At 45.6% G+C, this 26,409-nt stretch overlaps 1 protein-coding gene across 1 annotated transcript; it reads right to left on the reverse strand.

Moving 5' to 3' along the window:
• Positions 1-22,435: 22,435 nt before the first annotated feature.
• On the reverse strand, positions 22,436-26,272 carry LOC134611773 (protein S100-A13-like). Its single transcript, XM_063455988.1, has 2 exons — positions 26,204-26,272; positions 22,436-23,132 (listed from the first exon to the last, which is right to left on the reverse strand). The coding sequence occupies exon 2, from the start codon at positions 23,081-23,083 to the stop codon at positions 22,799-22,801; it is 285 nt and encodes a 94-aa protein (XP_063312058.1). The 5' UTR covers positions 23,084-23,132; positions 26,204-26,272; the 3' UTR covers positions 22,436-22,798.
• Positions 26,273-26,409: the final 137 nt, after the last annotated feature.

Here is a 26,409-nt window from a genome sequence, read left to right on the forward strand (position 1 = left end):
CAGTCTAATGTTTCTGCACTGTACCTGCACTATATTGTGCCAGTGACTGCCCTGTGCCTGCAGTCTAATGTTTCTGCACTGTACCTGCGCTATATTGTGCCAGTGACTGCCCTGTGCCTGCAGTCTAATGTCTCTGCACTGTACCTGCACTATATTGTGTCTGTGACTGCCCTGTGCCTGCAGTCTAATGTGTCTGCACTGTACCTGCACTATATTGTGTCTGTGACTGCCTTGCGCTTGCACTGTAATGTGTCTGCACTGAAGTTGCACTATATGGTGTCTATGACAGCCCTGTACTTGCAATGTAATGTGTTTGCACTGTAATTGCACTATATTGTGTCTGTAACTGCCCCTGAGCTTGCACTTTATTGTGTCTGCACTGTACCTGCACTAAATTGTGTCTGTGACTGTCCTGTGCCTGAACTGTAATGTGTCTGCGACTGCACTGCTATTGTATCTGCACTGTATGTGTTTAAGTTTAATTTTTCAATGACAACATTACCACCATATCCTCACTGTAATGTGTCAGACGAGACATTACTACCATCCCTGGAATGTATCAGAGATGACATTACCACTGTTCCCGCACTGCAATGTGTCAGAGGAGACATTACCACTGTACCCACACTGCAATGTGCCAGAGGAGTCATTACCACTGTACCCACACTGCAATGTGCCAGAGGAGACAGTACCAATATACCCGCACAGCAATGTGCCAGAGGAGACATTACCACTGTACCTGCACTGCAATGTGCCAGAGGAGACATTACCACTGTAGCCGCACAGCAATGTGTCAGAGGAGACATTACCACTGTACCCACACTGCAATGTGTGAGAGGAGATATTACCACTGTACACTACCCACACTGCATGGTGTACGAGGAGACATTACCACTGTACCCACACTGAAATGTGTCAGGGGAGATATTACCGCTGTGCCCACACTGCAATGTGCCAGCCGAGACATTACCACTGTACCCACACTGCAATGTGTGAGAGGAGATATTGCCAATGTACTCACACTGCAATGTGCCAGAGGAGATATTACCAATGTACCAACATTGCAATGTGCCAGCGGAGACATTACCAATGCACCCACACTGCAATGTGCCAGAGGAGACATTACCGATGTACCCACACTGCAATGTGTCAGAGGAGATATTATCGCTGTACCCACACTGCAATGTGTCAGAGGAGACATTACCACTGTACCCAAACTGCAATGTGTCAGAGGAGATATTACCACTGTACCCACACTGCAATGTGTCAGAGGAGATATTGCCATTGTACCCACACTGCAATGTGTCAGAGGAGATATTACCACTGTACCCACACTGCAATGTGTCAGAGGAGATATTACCACTGTACCCACACTGCAATGTGTCAGAGGAAATATTACCACTGTACCCACACTGCAATGTGTCAGAGGAGATATTACCACTGTACCCACACTGCAATGTGTCAGAGGAGATATTACCACTGTACCCACACTGCAATGTGTCAGAGGAGATATTACCACTGTACCCACACTGCATTGTGTCAGAGGAGATATTACCACTGTACCCAAACTGCAATGTGTCAGAGGAGATATTACCACTGTACCCACACTGCAATGTGTCAGAGGAGATATTGCCATTGTACCCACACTGCAATGTGTCAGAGGAGATATTACCAATGTATCCGCACAGCAATGTACCAGAGGAGACATTACCAATGTGCCAGAGGAGACATTACCACTGTACCGCCACTGTAATGTGTCGCAGAGATATTACCACTGTACCCACACTGCAATGTGCCAGAGGAGACATTACCACTGTACCCACACTGCAATGTGTCAGAGGAGATATTGCCAATGTACTCACACTGCAATGTGTCAGAGGAGATATTACCACTGTACCCACACTGCAATGTGTCAGAGGAGATATTACCACTGTACCCACACTGCAATGGGCCAGAGGAGACATTACCACTGTACCCACACTGCAATGTGTCAGAGGAGATATTACCATTGTACCCACACTGCAATGTGTCAGAGGAGACATTACCACTGTACCCACACTGCAATGTGTCAGAGGAGATATTATCGCTGTACCCACACTGCAATGTGTCAGAGGAGACATTACCACTGTACCCACACTGCAATGTGTCAGAGGAGACATTACCACTGTATCTTCACTGTAAAGATTTTGGGGTGGCAATGCCACAGACTGTACACTTGGCATGGAATGCTGCAGTAATTGTGTTGAGAGACTGTACAGTCACAATGCCACATACCATGGGTTAATGTTGAGCATAGTGAGACTGCATTGACATTAAATATATATTATTCATAGCAACACGCATGAGAAGGCCTTTAGTATAACTAATGTTTTTAAAATAATTCCCGGTCACAGTATGGTGATGTATGCATCCAACATTTGATACAGGAACTTTTAACTACTTGTGTGGGTCATATTTGTAAGTAGATGTGTGAGCGTGTATAAATATATGTAGACTTCCTGAGGTTTTCTATAGAACCGAAGAATGTATATTAACTTGTGATGGGGAGAAACTAGTTGGAGGGGTGGGATTTTGTAGAGGATGGGGGCTCATATTCCCATCTTAACCAACTCTGTATTTTATATTTTAACATTTTTCAGCTGTCTGTGACGGTCAGTTAGAAGAATGCACTGTTAGTGAGCTAAAGGAGTTGAGGGGGAGGTGAAATAGGCATGTATATAGGGATTAAGGGAGGTGAGGGTAATGGGGGGGGGGAGAGGGGCTCTGGTTTATGTTTTTCAGTTAATTTGAGGCTCTGGGGAATGAAAATGTGAAGCTATCAAGAGATCGCATCTGCGCAGCGGGAAAAGAAATTCCTATGTGTCTTGTGTAGACAGTGAGAGGAGAGAAAGGAATAGTTTAGGCAGTGATGGGAGAGGGAAAGAGGGCAAGATTGGGTGAAAAAAAGGTGGGGAAGGCAAAGGAAAGGGGTAAGAGAGTAAGGCAAGAGTGGGACAAAGCGACACTGCTGATAAATGCAATTAAACCTTATTTGGGGAAACTGACCATTTGAAAGAGAAGCAGAGGAAGTCCAAACCAAAATAAATTTGAAATATACAAATATACAAAAACTATATTTATAATAACAACGTGGATTGGTAAATGCATGCAGCCGAGCACCATTTATGGATGCATACGTGAAAAACGCAGAAACGCAGGGTTGCAGAAATGCATGCTTCTTCTCCAAGCGAAAAAAATAAAATAAAGCATTCCTAAAATCTGTAAATTATGAAAATATATGTACGGTCCACAGTGGAGACTTTGTCATCCAGGATTCAGCACCGCTGTGCAGCACACATGCAGGACACATGTTCATGCAGAAAAGAAACATTCATTTCTATGGGGAGATAATAAAGCATATTACAGGACGAAAGGGGGGAGGAGAGAGAGAGAGAGAGAGAGAGAGAGAGAGAGAGAGAGAGAGAGAGAGAGAGAGAGAGAGAGAGAGAGGTATGAAAGTAGATTTAAAAGAAAGAACAACAAAGGAGAAAAAGCATATATCCAGGGGAGGCTGGGATGGTTGGTAACTTTTGGCTTGTGGGAACAAGTTTAAATGTATGGCCTTTTTCTTTTGAACAAAACTCAAGGATCTCTGTGTGGATGTACCCACACACACTGCTGAAAAATTTGATTTGAAAGATGGAGACTGCGTAAGTTGTGAGGTGTGACATCATATATCCCTGCAACATCCAACAGTATGACATCACTGACTCGACTCATCTCACCTCCCACCCCCACCCCCCCCCACCCCTTCCAAACTTCTTTACATCATACATTCTCATCATCCTCTGGCTGCTTGGTTGGCCCCAGATAAAGCAGTCTATCAGGAAATATCCATGGATAGCATTGTGGGCCACCAGTCCACGCACAAACCCTTGGCTAGGAAGCCCTGTCAGGTGTCTGGGTGTCCCTCTAAGCCAGGGGTAAATGACTTTTGGGACACCAGATGCTATGGACTACATTATGGCTGTAAAAGCACAAAGAGATGTACTCCAAAACATCTGGAGTGCCAAAGCTTGCCTACCCCTGTTTCAAGCCACTCTACAAATTGTTAATATATTTGCCTATACCTGTCTACCTTTTCAATACGAAGTATCCTCTGACTTGTATTCCACAAGATGAGTGATAGGTTTCCGAAAGTCATTGTATGTTTACCAACAGACTGTGCAATAAATCTAGATGAGAAATATATCATGGTTGTTAGTAGGATTTGCTATAAATCAATGTGCAATAGAACATGATAATATGAAGACTCAGTATTAAATGATAATACAGCACGGGAACAGGCAAACAGCCTAATATTGTCTACTATGATTAATATAGCATGATTACAGGCAGGACATAATACACACACATGGGGAATGTGTAATGGCTACAGCGAGACATTGTAATAGACCCAAATGCATTATACAGTGTAATAAGATAGTGTGTAGAATATGCAGATGTGTAATACAGCAGACAAGACAATGTTTAAAATTATACTTGGATATGTAGACTACAATAATGTCCGGATATTATGTAGAAGTGCACAGCTATAAATTATACAACAGTATTTGACAGGGTTATTCAATAGTTAGGAAATGCAATTGAATGTCACATGTTAGACCAACATAGTTAAACAGGAAGCTGATACTTGGAATTTTCAATTCAGCCATTTTGGAGTTGAAGAATTAATCCAAGCATCATAAACTTTACAACTCGCTGTAATTGTTACAGTTTTCCCTCTGTCCCGCTGACCACCAGGTCTCCCCTGCTGGCAGGTTAACGTCTGTGCATAGAAATTTGCATAGAATAACATTAGCCAGCTGAGAACTCTTGTTCCAGGCTGGCTAGTGATGCCCCAATGATGCTGATATTGAACACCCTATCTAATGCCTTTTTGCCCACAACTGGTGTGTTTTTGTGGGACCCCCAGCCACCTAAGACAACATGGGATGCAAAACTAAGAAACAGATAGCAGACAAACCTCGACCGGGCATGAATATTAGGCATCTTCTATCGCAAAATGGACTATTTTCCTGAGGACTGCTTAGAGCTCTCAGATGATATGTCCTTTGGGCCTGAGGAGCAAAACTACCTGCTCCGGCAACATTAGAATAACTTGAAGATGTGAAGAGTTGTCTCGGAGAACATTTCGGGAGGCAGAGTTACCAAAATATTTTTTAGGTGGCCTTACTGTCACCTAGGTTGGCCATTTACCCAGACTGGCCAAGGCAGCAAATACTGCTCAATTGGTTTTGGTGGTCCACTTTCAGAATGAAAGGGATAAAGCAGCGGTCTTGGCTGCCCCCATGGGAAACTCTCCTTACCACTATAAGACAATGCCTCTTGCCATTTAGGCAGATATATCTGGCAGCACATTGGCATGGTGAAGGTCACTTCAGCAACTTACATCTCTTTTACAATAGTAACATCCGTTGGCGTTTATCCCGTACACCAAGCATGTCAAACTCGTGGCCCCGCGGGCAGTATGTGACCCACAATAAATATTTTTGCAGCCTGGCGATCCGCGAGTTTCAGACATGCTTACTAAGGCAGAGTAGGCACCTGCTCTCCTTACATTGCAGGTACCTACTCTGCTAAAAATTTACCCGGCCAGGGAGGAGAGGTCACTGGCGGCAGCGAGGGAGTTCAGTCTTCCTGCTTCTTGCGTGCGCCCCCTGTAGTGATGACGGAATATGACGTAATTCCAGCACCCAGCATCACTAAACTGAACGGAGAGAAGATCCCCACTGGACCTCAGGGAGAGGTCCCACACCAGCTCCCAAAGGTAAGGAACAATAAAGAAAATGATGTTAGTGTGTGCAAAAATGTGGAAATGTGTGTGTGTGTGTGTGTCTGTCTGTCAGTGAGTGTGTGTCTGTGTCAGGATTATAATGATCCAGCACGCAGAAAAGTATCACACCTTAGAACTAAGGGTAACGTCTTACCAGGTCTTAGAATGGCCGGACTTAACGTACCTGAGAATAGTCAGAAAACTAGCCGAGGTCAGGAACACAGAACAAGACACAGCGATAAGGAAAAGCCAAAAGTCAAGGTCACCAGAAATCAGGGATGTCAAAATGATGCCAAAGTCAAAAAACAGAAAAAACACGATCAGGAACACACTCTCGGATACCCATCTAAAGGAAACCACGACAGGGCAATGAGCTAAGGAATAAGTGAGTTGAAATAACCCTCTTGCAGATCCGATTGGCTAGCCCTTAACCCCAAAATGTGTGTGTGCGTCTTTTTTGACGTCATCTTCACCGTGGGTAAATTGCATGGGTCCGCAGCGGCCGGCATGCACAGACATGCAGCAAAAGCCAGACATCATGGCAGAAGACCACCGAGCAGCACTACCCTTGATCTTCGGAAGGTAATTATCTCCGTTTCTGCCACATGGAGACGAAGGATACGTGACAGTCTGTCAGTGTGTGTGTGTGCCTGCCAGTGAGTGTGTGTCTGTCTGTCAGAGAGTGTGTGTATGTGTGTGTCTGTCAGTGTGTGTGTGTCTGTTAGTGAGTGTGTGTCTTTGTGTCTGTCAGTGTGTGTGTGTCTGTCAGTGTTGCAATGGCCGCGGCTGGACAGTGGAGGACCTGAAGGTGCACAGAAGCACGCAACACCACGGCACAGTCTGACGTGATGTCAACGTGCTTCACCTTCACAGGTTTTCAAGGAGTAGCGTGAGAAACCAAGAATACCAGAGGCTGGACTCCAGAGTCGCATACTGGCAGTGGCAATGTGAGTGGAGTCTGCTTGTTGGCTAATATTGTTTTTTTTATTTTAAAACAAGGGCCGGGGTTAAATAGAGGGGGGTGCTGGGATTTAGTGAATGGGGAAGGGGGGGAACTGGGATTTAGTAGCTGTTTTTTTTTTCCCAAACCTACGTTTCTATGAAAATTTAAGGTTGTTTTTTTTTTTGCGGCCCACATTAACTTAAACCTTGTTTGTTTATGTGGCCCGTGCTAGCCTTTGAGTTTGACATGCTTGCCGTACACTCCTTGTTTCACACAGGGACACTTTGTATCCAATACAGGACCTCCAGGGAGCAGCAGCAATTTTGAGGGACTTGGGTCTCCCACCGGACTCTCTTGGCCAGAACAGGTAGGATACAATTACCAAATCACCTCATCGCTGGGACCCAGCGAAGATCACCCTGTTTACACCTCAAAAGTCCACATCCGACACCTATGCTACAGTCACTACCGGAGACCTACACAGGAACTACAATACAAGCCAAGATGGGGATCTCAACAGTTACTTTGTGTGGCAAACCTAGCCACTTCTGAACTATATGTATTGTAGGTTGTCCATAGGCTGAATGTATACTGTAAATCTTTACCTGTAATAATGCTATGTTACAGCCGTTCGCATACTGGCCGCCATATCCTGCCAGCACACAAAGCATTCGTTGACGGAACATGGCTATTCCGGCCGTTCACCGTACGACTGCGGGCTCCCCAGGTAGACCACACATTCACCAGTCGTGTGGCACCAATTAATCGATTGCAACAATGTTGCAATCGGTAATCAAGGGCTCTCCTAGGTGGCCGCCGATCGGCTACCGACCATGCGGCGGTCGGCCATCTTGGATCCTTTGTCTCTGCAGCGGTGTTCGGTCGTCGAGAGCCTGGAACCGAAAACGGCTACTCAATGATCCGAACACCGCTGGACTTCCAGAGCGTTCGGGAGTGCCGCGTTTGATATGTTGTGTTCCCCATAAATGTCCGGTACTGTTGGACCGAACTCCATGTTTGAATGTATTTTGTGCGGCGTTCGGTTGGTCTAGCTGGGATCGGAGCGGTATTCTCACTAAATGTGCCCGCCGACCCCAGCTATCTACCGAACGGTCCCTCGTCTAAAAGCGAGTAAAAATGTATAAAATATAGATTTCTCTATAAATTGTCGGTTTTGCGCCACGAGGGGATAATCCACTTAATCGTCCATTTTAGTGGGAGTATCCCTCTCGTGCCGCAATGCCTGTTGGGATAATTACAATGCCTGATGGGAGAAATCCCCTGTAATAACTGTAAGGAAACCCCTTGCACGGGGAACTGCATAAATACAGAAGTCTGTGAATAAAGCGAGTTAGTTGACTCCCAAACTGTGTTTCGTCCGGTTATTGGGAGGATGGGGAATATTGCCGTGCTTTCTGTCTTGACTGTGGATTTCCTGAAGATACCAACGGATATCGTGGACTAATATACTGCGTTCCGTTACAATTGGTGGCAAGCGACGGGATCCGAACCTTACAGCCGAAAAACGGAGTTCGTGTAACTGGAACTACCGAACGAGGAAAGCAAAGGCAATTCGTATGGAGATTGATTATACCATACTGAAACGACAGACTTTAAAGGAACTACTGGAAGCCAGAGGGAAAGTAGCCAGCAGCAAAACCAAGGCTACAATAATTGCCGAGCTGATGGAGGGAGACCAAGCCCGCAGCGCTACACCCCCAGTAGTTATGGAGGAAACGCTCTATGAAAGAGAGATGAGGACCAGGCTAGCTTTTTTGCCGCAACCGATATCAGATGCCATGTTGAATATGGTAATGGCAAATGTGCAGGAATATGTTATGGCACACAGCCCGCAACACACCCTGACTCGAACCGAGTCCAACACAGGGTCCCTCTACAACCCAGTAAAGCCCAAGATCCCGTACCAGGCCTTCAGGGCTTTTTGCGAGGAAAAGGACGAGATAGACGGGTACTTGCAGGACTTTGAAAGACTGTGTGATCTGCATGAGCTAGAACGGTCCGTATGGGTGCAACTGCTAGCAAGCAAACTAGCAGGTCGGGCAGCCGAAGCGTACCGTGCTGTACCCAGTGAGGACAGCAAAGATTATGCCAAAGTAAAACGCGCAATCTTGGAGAGGTATGCCATTACCCCAGAGGCATACCGGCGCAAGTTCCGACACTTACGCAAACCAGAGCGAGATTCGCACGCAGAATGGGCACACAAATTGGATCAAGCCTCCCAAGGGTGGATCCAGGCCAGCAACGCCACCACCATGGAGGAATTACGCCAGCTGATGTTGCTGGAACAATTTTTTAATGGATTATCTCCGGAGACGCAAGAATGGGTGCGGGACAGGAAACCCCTCACCTTAACGGAAGCGGCTGGATTGGCCGATCAACACTTTGATGCCCGGAGACCCCAGGGACCCGTAGCCAAAAGCTACCCCCGACCCCCAGGACTACCTAGCGCTACACCACCTCTAGCGCCCACCGCTGCCCCGTTCCGTCCCTCACAAGGACAGATACCGCCGCCTTCCAGATACAACGGGCGGGCCAACATCCAATGCCATTCCTGTAAACAATGGGGGCATATGGCCCGAGAATGCACCCAGAATCGCAGCAGGCCCACCTGGAATCAGGGCCGTCCAAACCCCGCACCCAGGGCGGCTGCTCACCATTACCAGAGGGAACCCGCCACTCAGGATTTATGGAGTGTGCAGGCGGAGGAACCTCTGGGTATCTTACACGAAGTCATGTCGGTCCGAGCCACTGATAACCGGCAGCATCACCGACAACTGGTAACACTTGAGGGAAACGAGGTTCAGGGACTGCGGGATTCGGGAGCTACCTTGACCCTGATAGCCCCCCATTTGGTTTCGGAGGGCACGCATACCGGCGGATCTGTGGCTGTTCGGGTAGCCGGGGGAGCTGTATACCGACTACCCACGGCGAAAGTACATTTGAACTGGGGTGCGGGAGAGGGGACAGTAGAAGTGGGGCGAATGCAGAACTTACCAGCAGATGTTGTGCTAGGGAATGATTTGGGTCAGATGACCTCTGCCTTTGTTCCACAGGCCCCCTACCAGGAAGCCCATCCAGTAACCACACGGCAACAGGCTCGCACCACGGCTACACCGATACACTCTGAGGCTCAGGTAAGAGACCACGACTCCCACCCGACTTCCCTATCCTGGAATACCCCGACTACCTTTGTCACTGAAGTACAGACTGATCCCACTCTACAAGTCTATAGGGACCGGGCACAAGCTGACCAGGCCGGGCTAGAGGGGGAGCACTACACGTGGGAGAAAGAGCTATTGTACCGTATCACGGCCAAGGACGTGGGGGGGTCTGTCACCTTGACTAACAAACAGCTAGTGGTACCCCGGAAGTATAGGCAGGAGCTGCTCAGAATTGCTCACGATATCCCCTTGTCCGGACATCTAGGGATGACCCGTACCCGATACCGCCTAACGCATGCGTTTTTCTGGCCCGGAATCTCACAGGATGTACGACAATATTGCACCTCCTGCGACGTCTGCCAGAGAGTAGGTAAGCGAGGGGATCGCCACAAGGCAAAATTATGCCCCCTCCCCATTATCGCCGAACCCTTCAGCAGGGTAGCAGTAGATATAATAGGGCCCCTGCCCAAACACAGTCCCTCTGGGAAAAAGTACATTTTAACCGTGGTGGACTACGCCACCCGATATCCCGAAGCGGTAGCCCTCTCTAACATTCACGCTGAAACCGTGGCGGAAGCTCTAATAAAAGTATTTTCCCGGGTAGGGTTTCCCCAGGAAATAATATCCGACCGGGGCACCCAATTTACTGCTGAGGTTACCCAACAGATGTGGAAGGTGTGTGGCATTAAGCCAATAGTCAATTCAGCCTACCACCCCCAGTCCAATGGACTATGTGAACGATTCAATGGGACGCTGAAGCAGATGCTTCGGACGTTCGGGGAAACCCACAAAGACTGGGAGAGGTTCCTACCTCACCTGCTCTTTGCGTATAGAGAGGTTCCCCAAGAATCGACCGGGTTCTCCCCATTTGAACTATTGTTCGGGAGAAGAGTACGGGGGCCCTTAAACTTGATTAGAGAGCACTGGGAGGGGGAGAGTACCGCTAGCGAAACCCCTATCGTATCGTATGTACTGGAGTTCCGAGACCGACTGGAGGCGCTAACCCAGGCTGTGCACACCAACCTCCAGGCAGCCCAGCAACGTCAGCGACGATGGTACGATAGGGGAGCCAGGGACCGCAGCTTTCAAGTGGGACAGAAGGTTTTAATTTTAAAACCTGTCCGCACAGACAAGCTGCAGGCCATCTGGCAAGGCCCATACCAGGTAGTGGAGCAGCGATGCGACACTACCTATGTGATCGGCCCCTGCTCAGGGGTGGGGAAGAGACGCATGCTTCACGTAAACATGCTCAAACCCTACCACGAGCGGATAGAGGATGTGACGGCAATCTGTGCCTCCGCCATAGAAGATCAGGAGAACTTGCCACTACCTGATCTACTAGAACCGGAAGAGCCGGTAGAGCCCTCCCGGGGAGTTCAACTGGGGGAGCGGCTAAGCCCTCGCGAGCGTGCCCAGATACAGGCGCTGATCGTAGCTAAAGGGGCTACCTTCTCCAATTTACCTGGGTACACTCCGCTGGCCACCCACCGAGTTGAAACTCCGGGACAGCTACCTATGCGACAGGCGCCATATAGGGTTCCGGAATCAGTCCGGACCCATATGAAGGCCGAGCTGGAGGAAATGCTGCAGTTAGGGGTTATCGAACCCTCAGATAGCCCCTGGGCATCGCCGGTAGTCCTGGTGCCGAAAAAGGACGGCACGACCCGATTTTGCGTTGACTACCGGAGGCTGAATGACAAAACAGTGTCTGATGCCTACCCGATGCCGCGGATAGACGAACTACTAGATAAGATGGCACGGGGTCAGTATCTCACTACCATTGACTTATGTAAGGGATACTGGCAAATTCCTTTAGCCGATGATGCCATCCCCAAGTCGGCGTTTGTCACTCCGTTTGGCCTGTACCAGTTCAAGGTCATGCCCTTCGGAATGAAAAACGCTCCGGCTACTTTTCAGCGGATGGTAGATCGGCTACTGGACGGCTTCCAGGACTATGCCTGTGCCTACCTGGACGACATAGCCATCTTCAGCCAGACCTGGGAAGATCACCTCCAACATATAGGGGCGATCCTAGACCGTATTGGGGAAGCCGGGTTAACACTAAAACCCAGTAAGTGCCACATAGGGATGGCCGAGGTGCAGTATCTAGGACACCGAGTAGGGTGTGGGCAGCAGAGACCCGAGCCAGCCAAAATTGAGGCCGTAGCTAAGTGGCCTACCCCCAGGACCAAAACCCAGGTGCTAGCGTTCCTAGGGACTGCAGAGTATTATAGGAAATTTGTACCCGACTACAGCACCCTGGCCAAACCCCTGACGGACCTGACCAAAAAGAACCTTCCTCGACTGGTTGTCTGGGCCCCAGAGTGTGAGCAGGCATTCCAACAGCTCAAGACCGCCCTAACTAATGCTCCTGTGTTAACGGCTCCTGATCCAACTAAAAGATTTCTTGTCCACACAGACGCTTCAATGTTTGGATTGGGGGCAGTGCTAAGCCAAGTGGGAGCCGATGGCGGAGAGCATCCCGTAGCATACTTAAGTCGCAAGTTGTTACCCCGTGAAGTGAGCTACGCCACCATTGAGAAGGAATGCCTGGCCGTGGTGTGGGCCCTTAAAAAGTTACAGCCGTATTTGTATGGACAACCTTTTTCCCTACTCACAGATCACAACCCGTTGGTGTGGCTAAACCGTGTATCTGGGGACAATGCCAGGCTGCTGCGCTGGAGTTTGGCGCTGCAGCCCTTTGACTTTACCATTCACTACCGGCCAGGAAAACAAAACGGTAACGCCGACGGGTTATCCAGACAGACTGAATTAGAAAAATGATCTGTGAGTACTCCCCCGGACATCCCCAAGCCGATCCGTTGGGATCAGACTGTGTATGCCGGCTTGGTTCTGGGGGAGCATTGTGGCAAACCTAGCCACTTCTGAACTATATGTATTGTAGGTTGTCCATAGGCTGAATGTATACTGTAAATCTTTACCTGTAATAATGCTATGTTACAGCCGTTCGCATACTGGCCGCCATATCCTGCCAGCACACAAAGCATTCGTTGACGGAACATGGCTATTCCGGCCGTTCACCGTACGACTGCGGGCTCCCCAGGTAGACCACACATTCACCAGTCGTGTGGCACCAATTAATCGATTGCAACAATGTTGCAATCGGTAATCAAGGGCTCTCCTAGGTGGCCGCCGATCGGCTACCGACCATGCGGCGGTCGGCCATCTTGGATCCTTTGTCTCTGCAGCGGTGTTCGGTCGTCGAGAGCCTGGAACCGAAAACGGCTACTCAATGATCCGAACACCGCTGGACTTCCAGAGCGTTCGGGAGTGCCGCGTTTGATATGTTGTGTTCCCCATAAATGTCCGGTACTGTTGGACCGAACTCCATGTTTCAATGTATTTTGTGCGGCGTTCGGTTGGTCTAGCTGGGATCGGAGCGGTATTCTCACTAAATGTGCCCGCCGACCCCAGCTATCTACCGAACGGTCCCTCGTCTAAAAGCGAGTAAAAATGTATAAAATATAGATTTCTCTATAAATTGTCGGTTTTGCGCCACGAGGGGATAATCCACTTAATCGTCCATTTTAGTGTGAGTATCCCTCTCGTGCCGCAATGCCTGTTGGGATAATTACAATGCCTGATGGGAGAAATCCCCTGTAATAACTGTAAGGAAACCCCTTGCACGGGGAACTGCATAAATACAGAAGTCTGTGAATAAAGCGAGTTAGTTGACTCCCAAACTGTGTTTCGTCCGGTTATTGGGAGGATGGGGAATATTGACGTGCTTTCTGTCTTGACTGTGGATTTCCTGAAGATACCAACGGATATCGTGGACTAATATACTGCGTTCCGTTACACTTTGTTTTTTACTTTTGAATGCTTTAAATATTTAGTTTTTTCACAGGGTAGTTCAGATACCTGAGCTTATCTCAGACCTATTGGTTTAATTACCAAATATACACCCCCTCCCTCTTACATTTCAAATTGGGAAATGTCAGCATCAAGCACTTGATGCTGACATTTCCCAATTTGAAATGTAAGATTTTATATGTTTTTTTAATAAATAATACTTTGGATATATTTCTAAAATTGGTGTTTTGCCTGCTCTAGTTCCCTCATATTTTGAGGTTCAAGCTCCAGCCTTGTGGACTTCAGAGGAAACTCCTCCCTAAGCGCTTTTACCTGAGCCAGTTTATTTATTGACAGGCTCCAACCCATGTGAGTGGGACCATTAAGACTGCTGTATTTGATTTATATTACACTGCAGTATTATACTATGACTTTTTTTGTTTATTATGTATAGGAGCTATGTTTATAGAGACCTATTATAATAAGGTATTTACCTTTATCTTATACATACACCTTGGGATATACCACTAATATATTACTGTGTGTATTTATCACGAGCGCTGCACACTTTCTTGTATTTTTGTGTTATGCTTACTGTGGGATTGTGGTGATTAAATCCCACTAGTGTGTTCCAGCAGCTGTTTCTTAGCGCCACAAACTACACCTTTTTTGTTTGTTAATGTTAGGTAGATGTATTATTATTATTATTGCCATTTATATAGCGCCAACAGATTCCGTAGCGCTTTACCATTTTATGAGAGGGGGGATTTAACTATAAATAGGACAATTACAAGAAAACTTACAGGAATGATAGGTAGAAGAGGACCCTGCTCAAACGAGCTTACAGTCTATAGGAGCTGGGGTATAACACACCTTAGGACAGTGACTTTGCACCTGCAAATAGATGCACTCACTCTGACACTGCATCACCAGATAGATTATTCACATTGACCTTATACTCACTACTAAAAGCATTCACACCGACACTGCACCCTCAAACAGAAGCATTTACACTGACAATGTGCCCAAAAACAGAATAATTCACATTACCTCTGTATTCATTACCAGAATAATTCACACTGACACTGCACCCAATACTACAAGCATTCACATTGACACTGTGTCCGCCACAGAAGCATTCACACTGACAATGTTACCATAAATAGAATCATTCGCATTAACACTGCACTGACTACCAGAATGATTCACACCAACACAGCACCCAATAGTACAAGCATTCCCACTCACACCGCTCCCAATACTACGATCATTCACACTGACATTGACCCCGCAAACAGAAGCATTTATTTTAACAATGTGCCCACAAATAGAATCATTCACATTAACACTTCACCAACATCCATAATGATTCACACCGACTCTGGACCCAATGCTACAAACATTCACACGGACACTGGACCCACAAATAGATGCATTCATGCTGACACTGCATAATGCATAGCCAGTAGACCTCTCAGGGCCAAATCCCAGTATGCCACACTGTCTGACGGTTCTTGTAGTCTTTCATTGCTGATACAAGCAAACACTCAAACGGTCACCTGTTTTCAAGTAAGGGAAGGCATTTTTGAAATGCACCATTGCCAGTTCTCTGTAAAGCTAGTCCATGGACTCATCAACCTTTCTGTACCATTGTAGACATTCCTACCACTAAACGATCTCCCATCTAACATTACAGGATGACCCCTGGTCTCCTTACTAAGAGGTTTTTTTGTGAAACTGCGCCATAAATCCATACTGGAGAGAGAAGGGGGGGGGAAACACATCACAGTATTCCCTTCTTTAGATGGTCTGTTTAGCTTTTTTCTTTCTCCCCTTGTGTTTGGGATTGTGTATTGGAAATAAGAGGCGATCTCTGAGGAAATCAAGACCAGGGGACAGTCCTTTGATGTGGCGAGAAAATTATTTCTTTATTTTTACTTTGTTTGGTATTTTAAGGCCTGCTTTTCTGGTTTTCATAAATCTAAACCAGAGAGTGAAAAGGCAAATGTAGGTTGGGGAGGGCATAAGAGAGAGTTAAGCAGAATGACGGGGAAAGAGCAAACATAAGGAAAACATTGGGATAGAAAAAATATATATACCATAACTTTAGAAAAAAGTAAATGTCATGAGCTCTATATCTGCCAGGTGTGGGATGTTAAAGAGAAGGGAGAAAAGGTTATTTAAAAGCTAGGGACAGTTAACCCGGTTTGGGGGCTATAAATCAAAGGCCATACTCCGCTTGTTCCTTTCAATCAGCATGCTCTACTGCATTGCTTGCCATAGCACAATATGGGCTTTCTTCACAGAAGGGCATGGGAGCATGATATATGAAGCACCTTGGGTACAATTCATGGTGCTCGAGAGATTTAAACTAGATTTCATATAGGAAGCAAAGGGTCACGCAAAAAAGCAAAGCATCTTCCAGTGATATTTAATGGAATATCATGGCAGAGGGCTCCCCCTGCAGGACAATATAGAAATAACATAGTCTATACTATTTGATCGATTAATTAATCTAAAACCTCAGATTTACATTTACATTCTATTTTTCAACTATGGGACGGAGGGGATGCAGTGGTACTGATAAAAAGCATGGAGAGAGGACAATGGGAGAACAAGCATTGGGTGGAAGGAAATGAGATTGATAAAAAGTAATACATAGTGCTAGACATAGGACACAAGGTCACGCATTTAGGCTGGAAGAAAGGAGATTTCATCTAAGGCAAAAAAAAAGTTTTTTTTACAGTAAGAGGAATAAGGATATGAATTGTCTGCCTGAAGAGGTGGTTTTATCAGAGTCCATACAGATGTTTAAACTGCAATTGGATAAATACTTCCAAAAACATAACATACAGGGATATCATTTCTAAATAGAGGGGTAATAGCTGCTTGATCCACGGAGACATCTTACTGCTATTTTGCGGTCAAGAAGGAATTTTTTCCTGGTTTGTTGCAAAATTGGAAGAAAAATTGCGGCAAAAGGAGATGGCGGCAATGAAGTCAAAGGGATGAAAACAACTAAAAGGCTGAGAAAACAACAATGAAAAATGGTGGATAGAGAACAATGCTGAGAGGAGGGGAAGCTGTGGGACTGACAGTAAGAGATCTATGGGCTAAGCTGTGACAAAGCATCTTCATTTTGTTGACTTTTCTGTATTTTGTCACCCAAAAGGTCTATTTTCACTACTCCTGCTCCTTCCCCTCCAAGCTAACTGCCCTGGAGCGCCTTCTCCTGACAGTAACAGGAGTCCAGAAAGCCGTAAAGATCGTAGCGGGACTTATGTGCAACCCGTCTGGAACTCTGGTCCAGTCGCGACAAGTTCCAACTCCCAGCCAATTTCCACCCCAGTTTTCCCCTACTTCTATACCAGCTACAAGAGAGCTTTTTGGAGGGAAGGTGCCTCAAGTGGTGTGAAACAATCACTCCCTAGGAGTCAGGAGGAGCACCCCTTACTTCGTTCACAGGCGCTCTGGACATTTCCCTGTGATATTTTGCCAACATGGGTGCTCGGATCAGAGCTATCCGGGGTTCCTGTATGTTTTTGTGTTGTGCTCTCTGTATCCGGGAGATAATTAGTTTAGCGAGCAGCAACTCAATTATCTCCCAGGCTCAGAAAGAGCAGAGTGGGATCACTGTATTGTGAATAGGGACCTCCTGCTGGGGGTCCGTGTATAAATGACCATGGTTGAACCTAATAAAACGAGATCCAGCATTAAGTCTCGACTAATGTATGGGGGGGCGGGGGGAGAACCAGCTATAGCAGCTATAATCAATACTCCCTCTGGAAGAAGCTATAACACTACGGGGAAGGGAATCCTTGGTGGTGATACTACGGTGGTCCGCCACATAAGATTGTGAATAAAGGACCTGTAGGTTGAATGTAAAAACACTCTCACTTTACAAATAAATATAATAGTTTGTAACGTACTAAGTTTTCCTTAGTAGCTATTAATCTTGCGTGTATTCCAGCTCTAAGACAGTCTCCTTTCTGCAGTCTGACCCACCTACTGTTAAATTATCATCATTCAGATTATGGCTATTTTAAATGTGGGCATGATTTATTGCACTGACACTTTAAATTGAATGTGTGGAGGAAAGATTACCAGGTATATAAAGAGTAACAGTAAGCAGGGCAACTACTGGTTTGGAAAAAGCCCATTGGATAGTGAAGAGCAGTGGTGTTGTCATCAGACTATAATGTCATCACGAACGTCCATCCATTTGGAACCCGGGAAACTGAAGGTGGGAAATTTGGTGATTTGATGAAGCAAATTTTTGTTGAGTGCAGTCATGCCATGCTGTTTATATTATAGCTAATGAAAAGGTGTGTATGTTAAGTATACCTCACTATTGCAAGTATAAGCACTATGAAGGGACCTCAATCACAGGAAATTGAGGAAATGTATTTTTCTGTAGATCTGTTGATTTACAAATGTGTATATGTTTAAAGGCATACTACTTACAAATGGTTTCTTAAGGGCAAAACTGAGGCTAATTAAGGGCAGAATATCCGCCATACATTTTTGCCATTTACCAACTGACACAAGCAACAATTGTGGGAAATGGATTTTTCTTGTGCATTGCCAGAGGCATTTCATGAAAGACCTCCATGCAGCTTTACAACATTTTCCATAGACCTCTGGCAGATGGCCAATATCTGAAGAATGACCCCAGAATATAAAATGGCAAGACGCATAAAGGAGAGCTTCAGGTAAGTATATCTCCCATTAGCTCTTCCTCCACGGCCATCACAATAAAATAGGCAGAGACCTCAAAGATGACTGAGCTGTTTTTTATTGTTTCTCCATCCACAGGTTTTTGGGTTCCTATTATGAAATTTCTCAGTAAATTCTGTCCAACAGCTTTCTTAAGAGTTTTAAAGGGATACAATAAGCACAGGCCTGCTGTACTGGTTTCAAGGAGTTTCACAAAAACAAAGGGTCTCTTGGCATCCTCACTTGACAGATTGCTATTGTGGAAGTAGTACTTCCTGATTAGCAACATCAATTTTGTCCAAATGTAGACAGCATTCACGGGCTTAGTGTCTAAGCTAACATTCAAAAACAGTTTAACAGCAGGAACAGTGCCAGGGAAGGCTGGCACCAAACAAACTACTCTGGACTGCGGTAGATATGAAGCTAAGAGACCACCTGTAATTCTAAGTTGAGCACCAACAGCTTTTTTTTATACTAATGAGTAATTAGAACAGCATAATTTTATCCAGAGAAAAAAATAAAAAGATATGCCTTGGTGGTCTTTAAAACAGACTATGAAATAAACATCCTTATTTATGCCTGTTTTATATTAGCAATCAAAGAAAGCATGTATTTTATACACACAGAGAACCCTCAGGATGATTCCGCAGTTTTGTTTTAAATTCCCCTTCCAGCTGCTATATGTTCTGGAATACCCTTGCAGGTTTGACGGGAGTTTGTGTTCAGCTCTGCCCACTTCCCGCCTAGGCCATCACTAAGCACCAGGAAGCCGGCCAGAAATTTTTCGTTTCCAGGTCTGGACAATTTAGCAAAATCTCTCTAAAAGACAAGTACTTAGAACAAAAGATATTTTAAGTTAAAAACAGGTTAAAATTTTAAAATATTTTATGTCCTTTTTTATGATTAGGATTTTATCCTCAAAAACATGTCTGATGGTAGCACCTCCCCGCCCCAAATACACACACACACATTCGAGGCAAAGTGAGCACATTGGGGGCGGGGCCGGGCCGCCGAGCTGAGCGGCAGCCATCCGAGCTAGCTCCGGCAACGAGCAGCCTAAATACAAACAAAATAATGCTTTAAAAGCCCACCTGGACCCGAGACAAATACGGGCATCGAGTGAGAGGTGGAACGGGAACACATCAAGTGAGCCTCAGTCGGATCATGATTGTAAAACCCGCCCGACTTGCAGGTTGAGCCCACGGGGCCTACACACATGTGGCGACGAGAGACAACACGGCAGAGGGAGAGAGGGGGACCCGGCCCCGCTCCCCCCCTCAGGCCGGCGGGGGTGATCCCGGCCCATAAGTCACATCTCCGGAGCCTGGAGGAGAGAGGCCTACATTGTGGGGAGCCCTTCCCTATGAAGAGCCAAGAGGGCCGCAGTATGAGCTATCTGCAGGGAGGCACGCAGGGTCGCCTGGGCCTCCGTGGTGACGGATCCCACAGATTGACCCCTCCAGGCGGCAGAATGGACGGCGCGGAGCCGGCCCCAACCCCAGGATTTGGTGGTGGTCCAGGGAAGGATGCCCCCAACTTTGTGAGCCCTGTGTCGCAGAGGCGCGCTGGACCCCCGGCAGACCGGTAGCCGGGGAGGCGAGCACCGGTGACAAGCGTGAGACCGGAGAAGGGTGAGGCACCATGGGGCTGGAGCTCCGACGGGGTACTGCAGGAGTTGGGGAGGTGCAGGGGATAAGGGGCCGAGGACTTTTCGTGGGTGGGAGTCTGCCGGACTGCCGACATCCCTGAGTGCCCACAGCACTGCGGTGTACCCGGCTGCACGGCCAGAGCAGGCCTGGATGGAGAAATGGGGGGGACAGATGCACCGGAGGTGCTCGGGAGACTCTGCACAGACCGACCGACTGGACATGTTTGAGCACCCTTGTCAAGAGCGCACCAGAGGCCAAAGTGTACCATACCGTGCCAGGCATGACTAAGCCACCTCCAGCGGAGAGACTTTTTTTTCTTTTTTTTTTCATTATTATTATTATTTACTTCGCCTGAGCTCTGTCCCAAACAAGGAATGAACAACGCAACGAAAGACAGATAAGGGTATAGGGACAGTATTTAGATAATTTGTTTGAGAAACCGCTCTCTATGTAATTTTAGATTTCCCCTGTTTTGCTTATTTCATCACTTGTAACTACACGTCATTGGCTATTTACATTTTAAAATGTATCTATCTCTCTTTACTTTATTATTTCCAAGCAAGCATTTAATTTTTAAACGGTTAACATCATTGTGCAGGTCCTTTAAGAACTCAGGGAACGTTAGCTGGCCAGTTAAACATATAAACTGCCTCCATAACTACATAAGTGATTGCACTCCCATCTTATGGCGTGCTTACGTTGTCCGTGCCTAACTGCCAAAAACATGTTAATAGCTGGGATTTACTGATGCCTCACGATGCTAGACTAACATTGTGCCTCTGTCATGTATGATTACAATATTACACACTTCAACGGTTACCTGAGCTTCTATAGGGAGCATATGATTAATACGCGCTATACAATACATCCCGGATGCAAATTGAGGCCTATCTTTATTTAATTCCTTTATTAGTTTCTCTATGTTTACTGAGTCTTTGATGAGGCCTAGCCAGAGCAGCACTAATTAAATTAACTATGTAGCTAATAGAGGAGCAGAATGTTTATCCTAAATGGTGCTTATGTTTTTTACATACTCCATGGCATGGTTAATACATAGATAATTACATACTCACGCCTCAGCCACAAATTAAATATGCTGCTAACGATTATACAGAGTGTAGGCTCAGTTGACTACCTGCGTTATACGTCGGACCATGCAGCTTTTAGTTTAACAGTGCACAGGAATACCCTGGAGCGTTTACCTACGTAAGGATCTATAATGTTTGCTTGGATCTTATAAGAAAAATTAACTACATAGAGTACACAATCAGCACACGAAGCGCTAATCCGAATTAATTACATGTATCAGTTGATAATGTGAACCAATATGTTCTGTTATAACAGTTATGACAAATCCGTTTCTACGTAAGCGACAATGTGTATGATGCACCTTTATTTACTGATGCTTATGCCCCTGCGCGGGCAAATACTTGCTTCATTACGAATCAGTTTGATATCTGCGTTTATATTGTGAAAACAATAAAAATATTCAAAACAAAGTGAGCACATTGAAGCATCAATACTTCTGCATTCGTGGCTAAATAAGATATCTGGGATGAGTATTTTGACCTGGAAATCTGATAGCCTACTGGTGTGCACTAGTTTGTGTTTACTTTGTACACTATTGGGAGAGATGTACAAAATTGGAAGCGCTTCAGACTGGGATTTTTGCCTTCTTTTGGATCAACAGCAAAAGCATATGTGAGGAAGGCTGAACTTGATGGACGCAAGTCTCTTTTCAGCTATGGAACTATGTCTTATATAAATAGACAAAATCACAGGGATACTTCTCTACCGCTCCCCTGGGACATCTGTGGATATTTCATTAATATATTTAATTATTTACATTGTATTCCATGTAAAATAATAAGAGGGCATCTACTTTATTTCCTCTGATACAATGTTACTGTTTTTCTGTGAAAGTTGAGTGATTTTGTTTGTTTTGGGCCACAAAGGAGCCCATTATGACGCATAGTTTCTTTTTTGTCTCGTATTTACAGGATTTTTGAAAAAGTTTATAGAATAACATTAATACATTGTTGTTCTATTAAACTTTTTCAAAGGTGTTTTATAAGTGGTGAAGCTGTCCTGTTTAGCATTTGGCTGTAGACATTCCAGCTTACTACACTAAACACATAAACAAATATATTTGGTAAATCTACCACAAGTATGTTTCGAAGGAAATAATCTTCTGTTATTTACTAAACTAGAAATTGTGAAGCCTTGAAAAGGAAACGGAAAACATTAGCCGAAAACAGACAAATTGTTTGCCACATCTAAGAATATGTTTTGTTTTTCGTTATCGGGAATGCTAAATTTTTAAGGTACAGAGAAAATCATATTCTTTATTTCGTGAAAATCTCTTTGTACATATTAAGTTAATGCATCCATGTTTATTTTGTGCATAGAAAATGTCAGGTAGCAGTGTTTTTACTAAGATATGCTCACTCAGTGTACAAACATTCCCCAAACAACACTTCGATGACAAATACACTGCAAATTGACAAAATTATTCAGCAAAAAAAAATAAAGTTATAGACAATATGTTTATGGTTTTCCATAGAGTAAAATATATGCTAATTTTCCCAATGGCTTTTTTTTTATTATTTTTTTTTTCAATTAAGGATTGCAGCAATAGATAAATTGCCAACCTGATGCTCTTCAATGGAAGATGTGCATCTTAACTTTTCTTGCCTTTCACTTCACTCTTTAGATCTTTAGCAATGTCTCCAACAAGCTTCCAGTACTCAGTAAAGGTCAGCTCATTATCCTTATTTATATCCAATTCCTTCATCTTCTCCTCTATGGACACACCCTTCATCTGACGCTGGAATTCCTTAGCGACCAGTTTATTGAATTCTGCCATGCTCAGTGAATCACGCTTGCCTTCTGCTTGCGCATGCACATGGAAGCACTGTATGATAGTGAAAATAGCCTTTTCGACTTCTGTCTGAGATGCTGCCATCTCATAGTTCAGCCTCGATTAGTGAAAATCCGCAAATTGCAAGGATAATCTAGAAAGACAAAAACAGAGTACCTTTACTGTCTTTTCGATAAACTGGTACTTATCCATAACTGCCAGGTGTCTCGATTTAGGAGGGAGAGTCCCTATCAGTCCTAAATCCTTCTGTTCCTCTTTCTTATCATAATTCTGCCTCCACCGCCGACACCCAAGTCCCCCAGGTTGCATCCGAGTTACAGGAGGCGCAGAGTGCTGTCAGGCAGGGGCGGCACTGATTGTTTAGAGCAGTCAGCTGACGCTCTAAGCCAATCAGTAGCTTTCCATTACTGATCTAGCCAATCAGCGGCACCCCTATCCAATAATTTTTTGGGTGTCCTCTATCTGAAGAAGGTCTAACAAAATTAAATAAAAATTCTTGCTACTTATGGGTATTTGTAAGGAATCTGTTGGCATTTGTCGGAGTACATCATCCAAAAAAATAAAATTAAATTAAAGTACAACTCAGAAAAGTTCTCAAACATTTTTAACCCCTTGAGGACCAAACTTCTGGAATAAAAGGGAATCATAACATGTCACACATGTCATGTGTCCTTAAGGGGAACCATAACCACTACAGCACTGTGTAATTAACATACTCTGAATGTTCCTCTAAAGGGACACTCTAGTGCCAGGAAAACAATCTGTTTTTTCCGGGCACTGCAGGTCCCCTCTCCCTCCCAGCTCCCATCCCCAGTTGCTGAAGGGGTGAAAACCCCTTCAGTCACTTACCAAAGGCAGCGATGATGTCCCTCGTTGCTGCTTCTTCCGCCACTCCACCCCTTCATCACGTCAGCTGGCGGGGGAGACTGATCCCGCCCACCGGCTGGGGAGACCTAATGCGCATGCGCGGCACGCGCATTAGACCTCTCCATAGGAAAGCATTGAAAATGCTTTTCAATGCTTTCCTAAGGGGATTTTAGCGACGCTGGAGGTGCTCACACAGCGTGAGGACGTCCAGCAACGCTATAGCACAGACCTGTGCTATGGACCAGGAAGTGTCCTTTAATGGCTGTCTAGTAGACAGCCACTAGGGGAGGACTTAACCCTGCAAAGTAATTATTGCAGTTTATGAAAACTGCAATAATTACAGTTGCAGGGTTAAGGGTAGTGGGAGTTGGCACCCAGACCACTCCAATGGGCAGAAGTGGTCTGGGTGCCTGGAGTGTCCCTTTAAGATGCCATGAAATGAAGCAGCATGGGCTGAAAGTAACAGTGCCGAGGTATACAGTCAGTATATCTCCCCAACTGCCACCACCATAAAAATGCAAAGACCCTACCAGTGACAGTGAAGAATTTAATTATAGTGGTAAGGATTCCCAAGCACTGTTCTTCGGATTTATGTCAAACTGTTTTAAAGCAGATATGTCACTTTTGTGGGTCTATGCAAAGACCCCCAAAGGCGTCATCTCCGGTGAGGTACAAGTGGCCTTGGGTTGCAGTGGAAAATAAGTTTACTCATGTGAAGCTCTCTCTCGCAGCCACCACCATCTTCCTCCTGCAGACTCTCTCTGTGGTTGCCGGAATCTCATCTGCCAGGGGCTACATCAGTGCTGTACTTAACCCCATGCATTGAGACACTGGACGTTCCTTATAGAGATGCATTGATTCAAGGCTGATTGGCAAAGCACATCGTTTTGATGCATCTGCAGTGCTGTACTGTGGGAAGTGGAGCGTAGCAGGGTAGGCCACGGCGAAATCGGCACTGCGTGGGAGATAAGGCGAGTAAAATCACCTGTTTACTGCAAGAAGGGGGTCATTATTTTGCCACTATGTCAGCGGTACATGTTTGTGTTCCTGACCCTATAGTGTTCATTTAAAGACACATTAATGGGAGTATTATTGCTGTGGAGCTCTGTTATACACTCAGACACATTACTGGGAGTATTATTACTGTGGAGCTCTGTTATACACTCAGTCACATTACTGGGAGTATTATTGCTGTGGAGCTCTGTTATACACGCAGACACATTACTGGGAGTATTATTGCTGTGGAGCTCTGTTATACACTCAGTCACATTACTGGGAGTATTATTGCTGTGGAGCTCTATTATACGCTCAGACACATTACTGGGAGTATTATTGCTGTGGAGCTCTGTTATACACTCAGTCACAATACTGGGAGTATTATTGCTGCGGAGCTCTGCTATACACTCAGACACATTACTGGAAGTATTATTGCTGAGGAGCTCTGTTATACACTCAGACACATTACTGGGAGTATTATTGCTGTGGAGTTCTGTTATACGCTCAGACACATCACTGGGAGTATTATTGCTGTGGAGCTCTGTTATCCACTCAGACACATTACTGGGAGTATTATTGCTGTGGAGTTCTGTTATACACTCAGACACATTACTGGGAGTATTATTGCTGTGGAGCTCTGTTATACACTCAGACACATTACTGGGAGTATTATTGCTGTGGAGCTCTGTTATACACTCAGACACATTACTGGGAGTATTATTGCTGTGGAGCTCTGTTATACACAGACACATTACTGGGAGTATTATTGCTGTGGAGCTCTGTTATACGCTCAGACACATTACTGGGAGTATTATTGCTGTGGAGCTCTGTTATACACTCAGACACATTACTGGGAGTATTATTGCTGTGGAGCTCTGTTATACACAGACACATTACTGGGAGTATTATTGCTGTGGAGCTCTGTTATACGCTCAGACACATTACTGGGAGTATTATTGCTGTGGAGCTCTGTTATACACCAACAATATGGAGCTCCTAGAAAGTAGGGACAGAGGTATCTGAGGCAAAAATAAGTTCACTTGGGATGTATGTGGTTAAGAACAATAATCACTACCCTACCATGGCAGCTGTCTGTGAGAGCAGCCAAAGCCATTATACAGCTCTCCAGACCATGGTGTGCCATTTGTGAGCTGTCAAGGCACAGCCTGGCACGTCAGCCATATTACATTGGCTTCCCATGATGCATTGCCCTAAAGGTGAGCCCATTGCATGCTGGGTACACTGAGCCTAGACCAGGGGAGTCCTATCACCCCATAACCAGGAATGTTAATAAAGTTACAGCCGCCGCCATAACACACTCCGTGCAACGTCATCACTCACAGCTCACGTCGGAGGGCAGAGTCACCCACTGGCTGATGACGTCCGCTCGCAGGCTGGTAGCTCCTCCCCCTCACTCTGACAGACAGCTGCTCTGCCCAATGACACACTAACACATGTTCGCCGCGTTCCCGCCCTTTATCAGACGATACCATTCCTGACCTGCGTAGGGGTGGCAGCCTATATATTACTGGTTTAAGCAGCTTTTT

This window comes from Pelobates fuscus, chromosome 5 (assembly GCF_036172605.1).
Source record: "Pelobates fuscus isolate aPelFus1 chromosome 5, aPelFus1.pri, whole genome shotgun sequence".
Taxonomy (NCBI): Eukaryota; Metazoa; Chordata; class Amphibia; order Anura; family Pelobatidae; genus Pelobates; species Pelobates fuscus.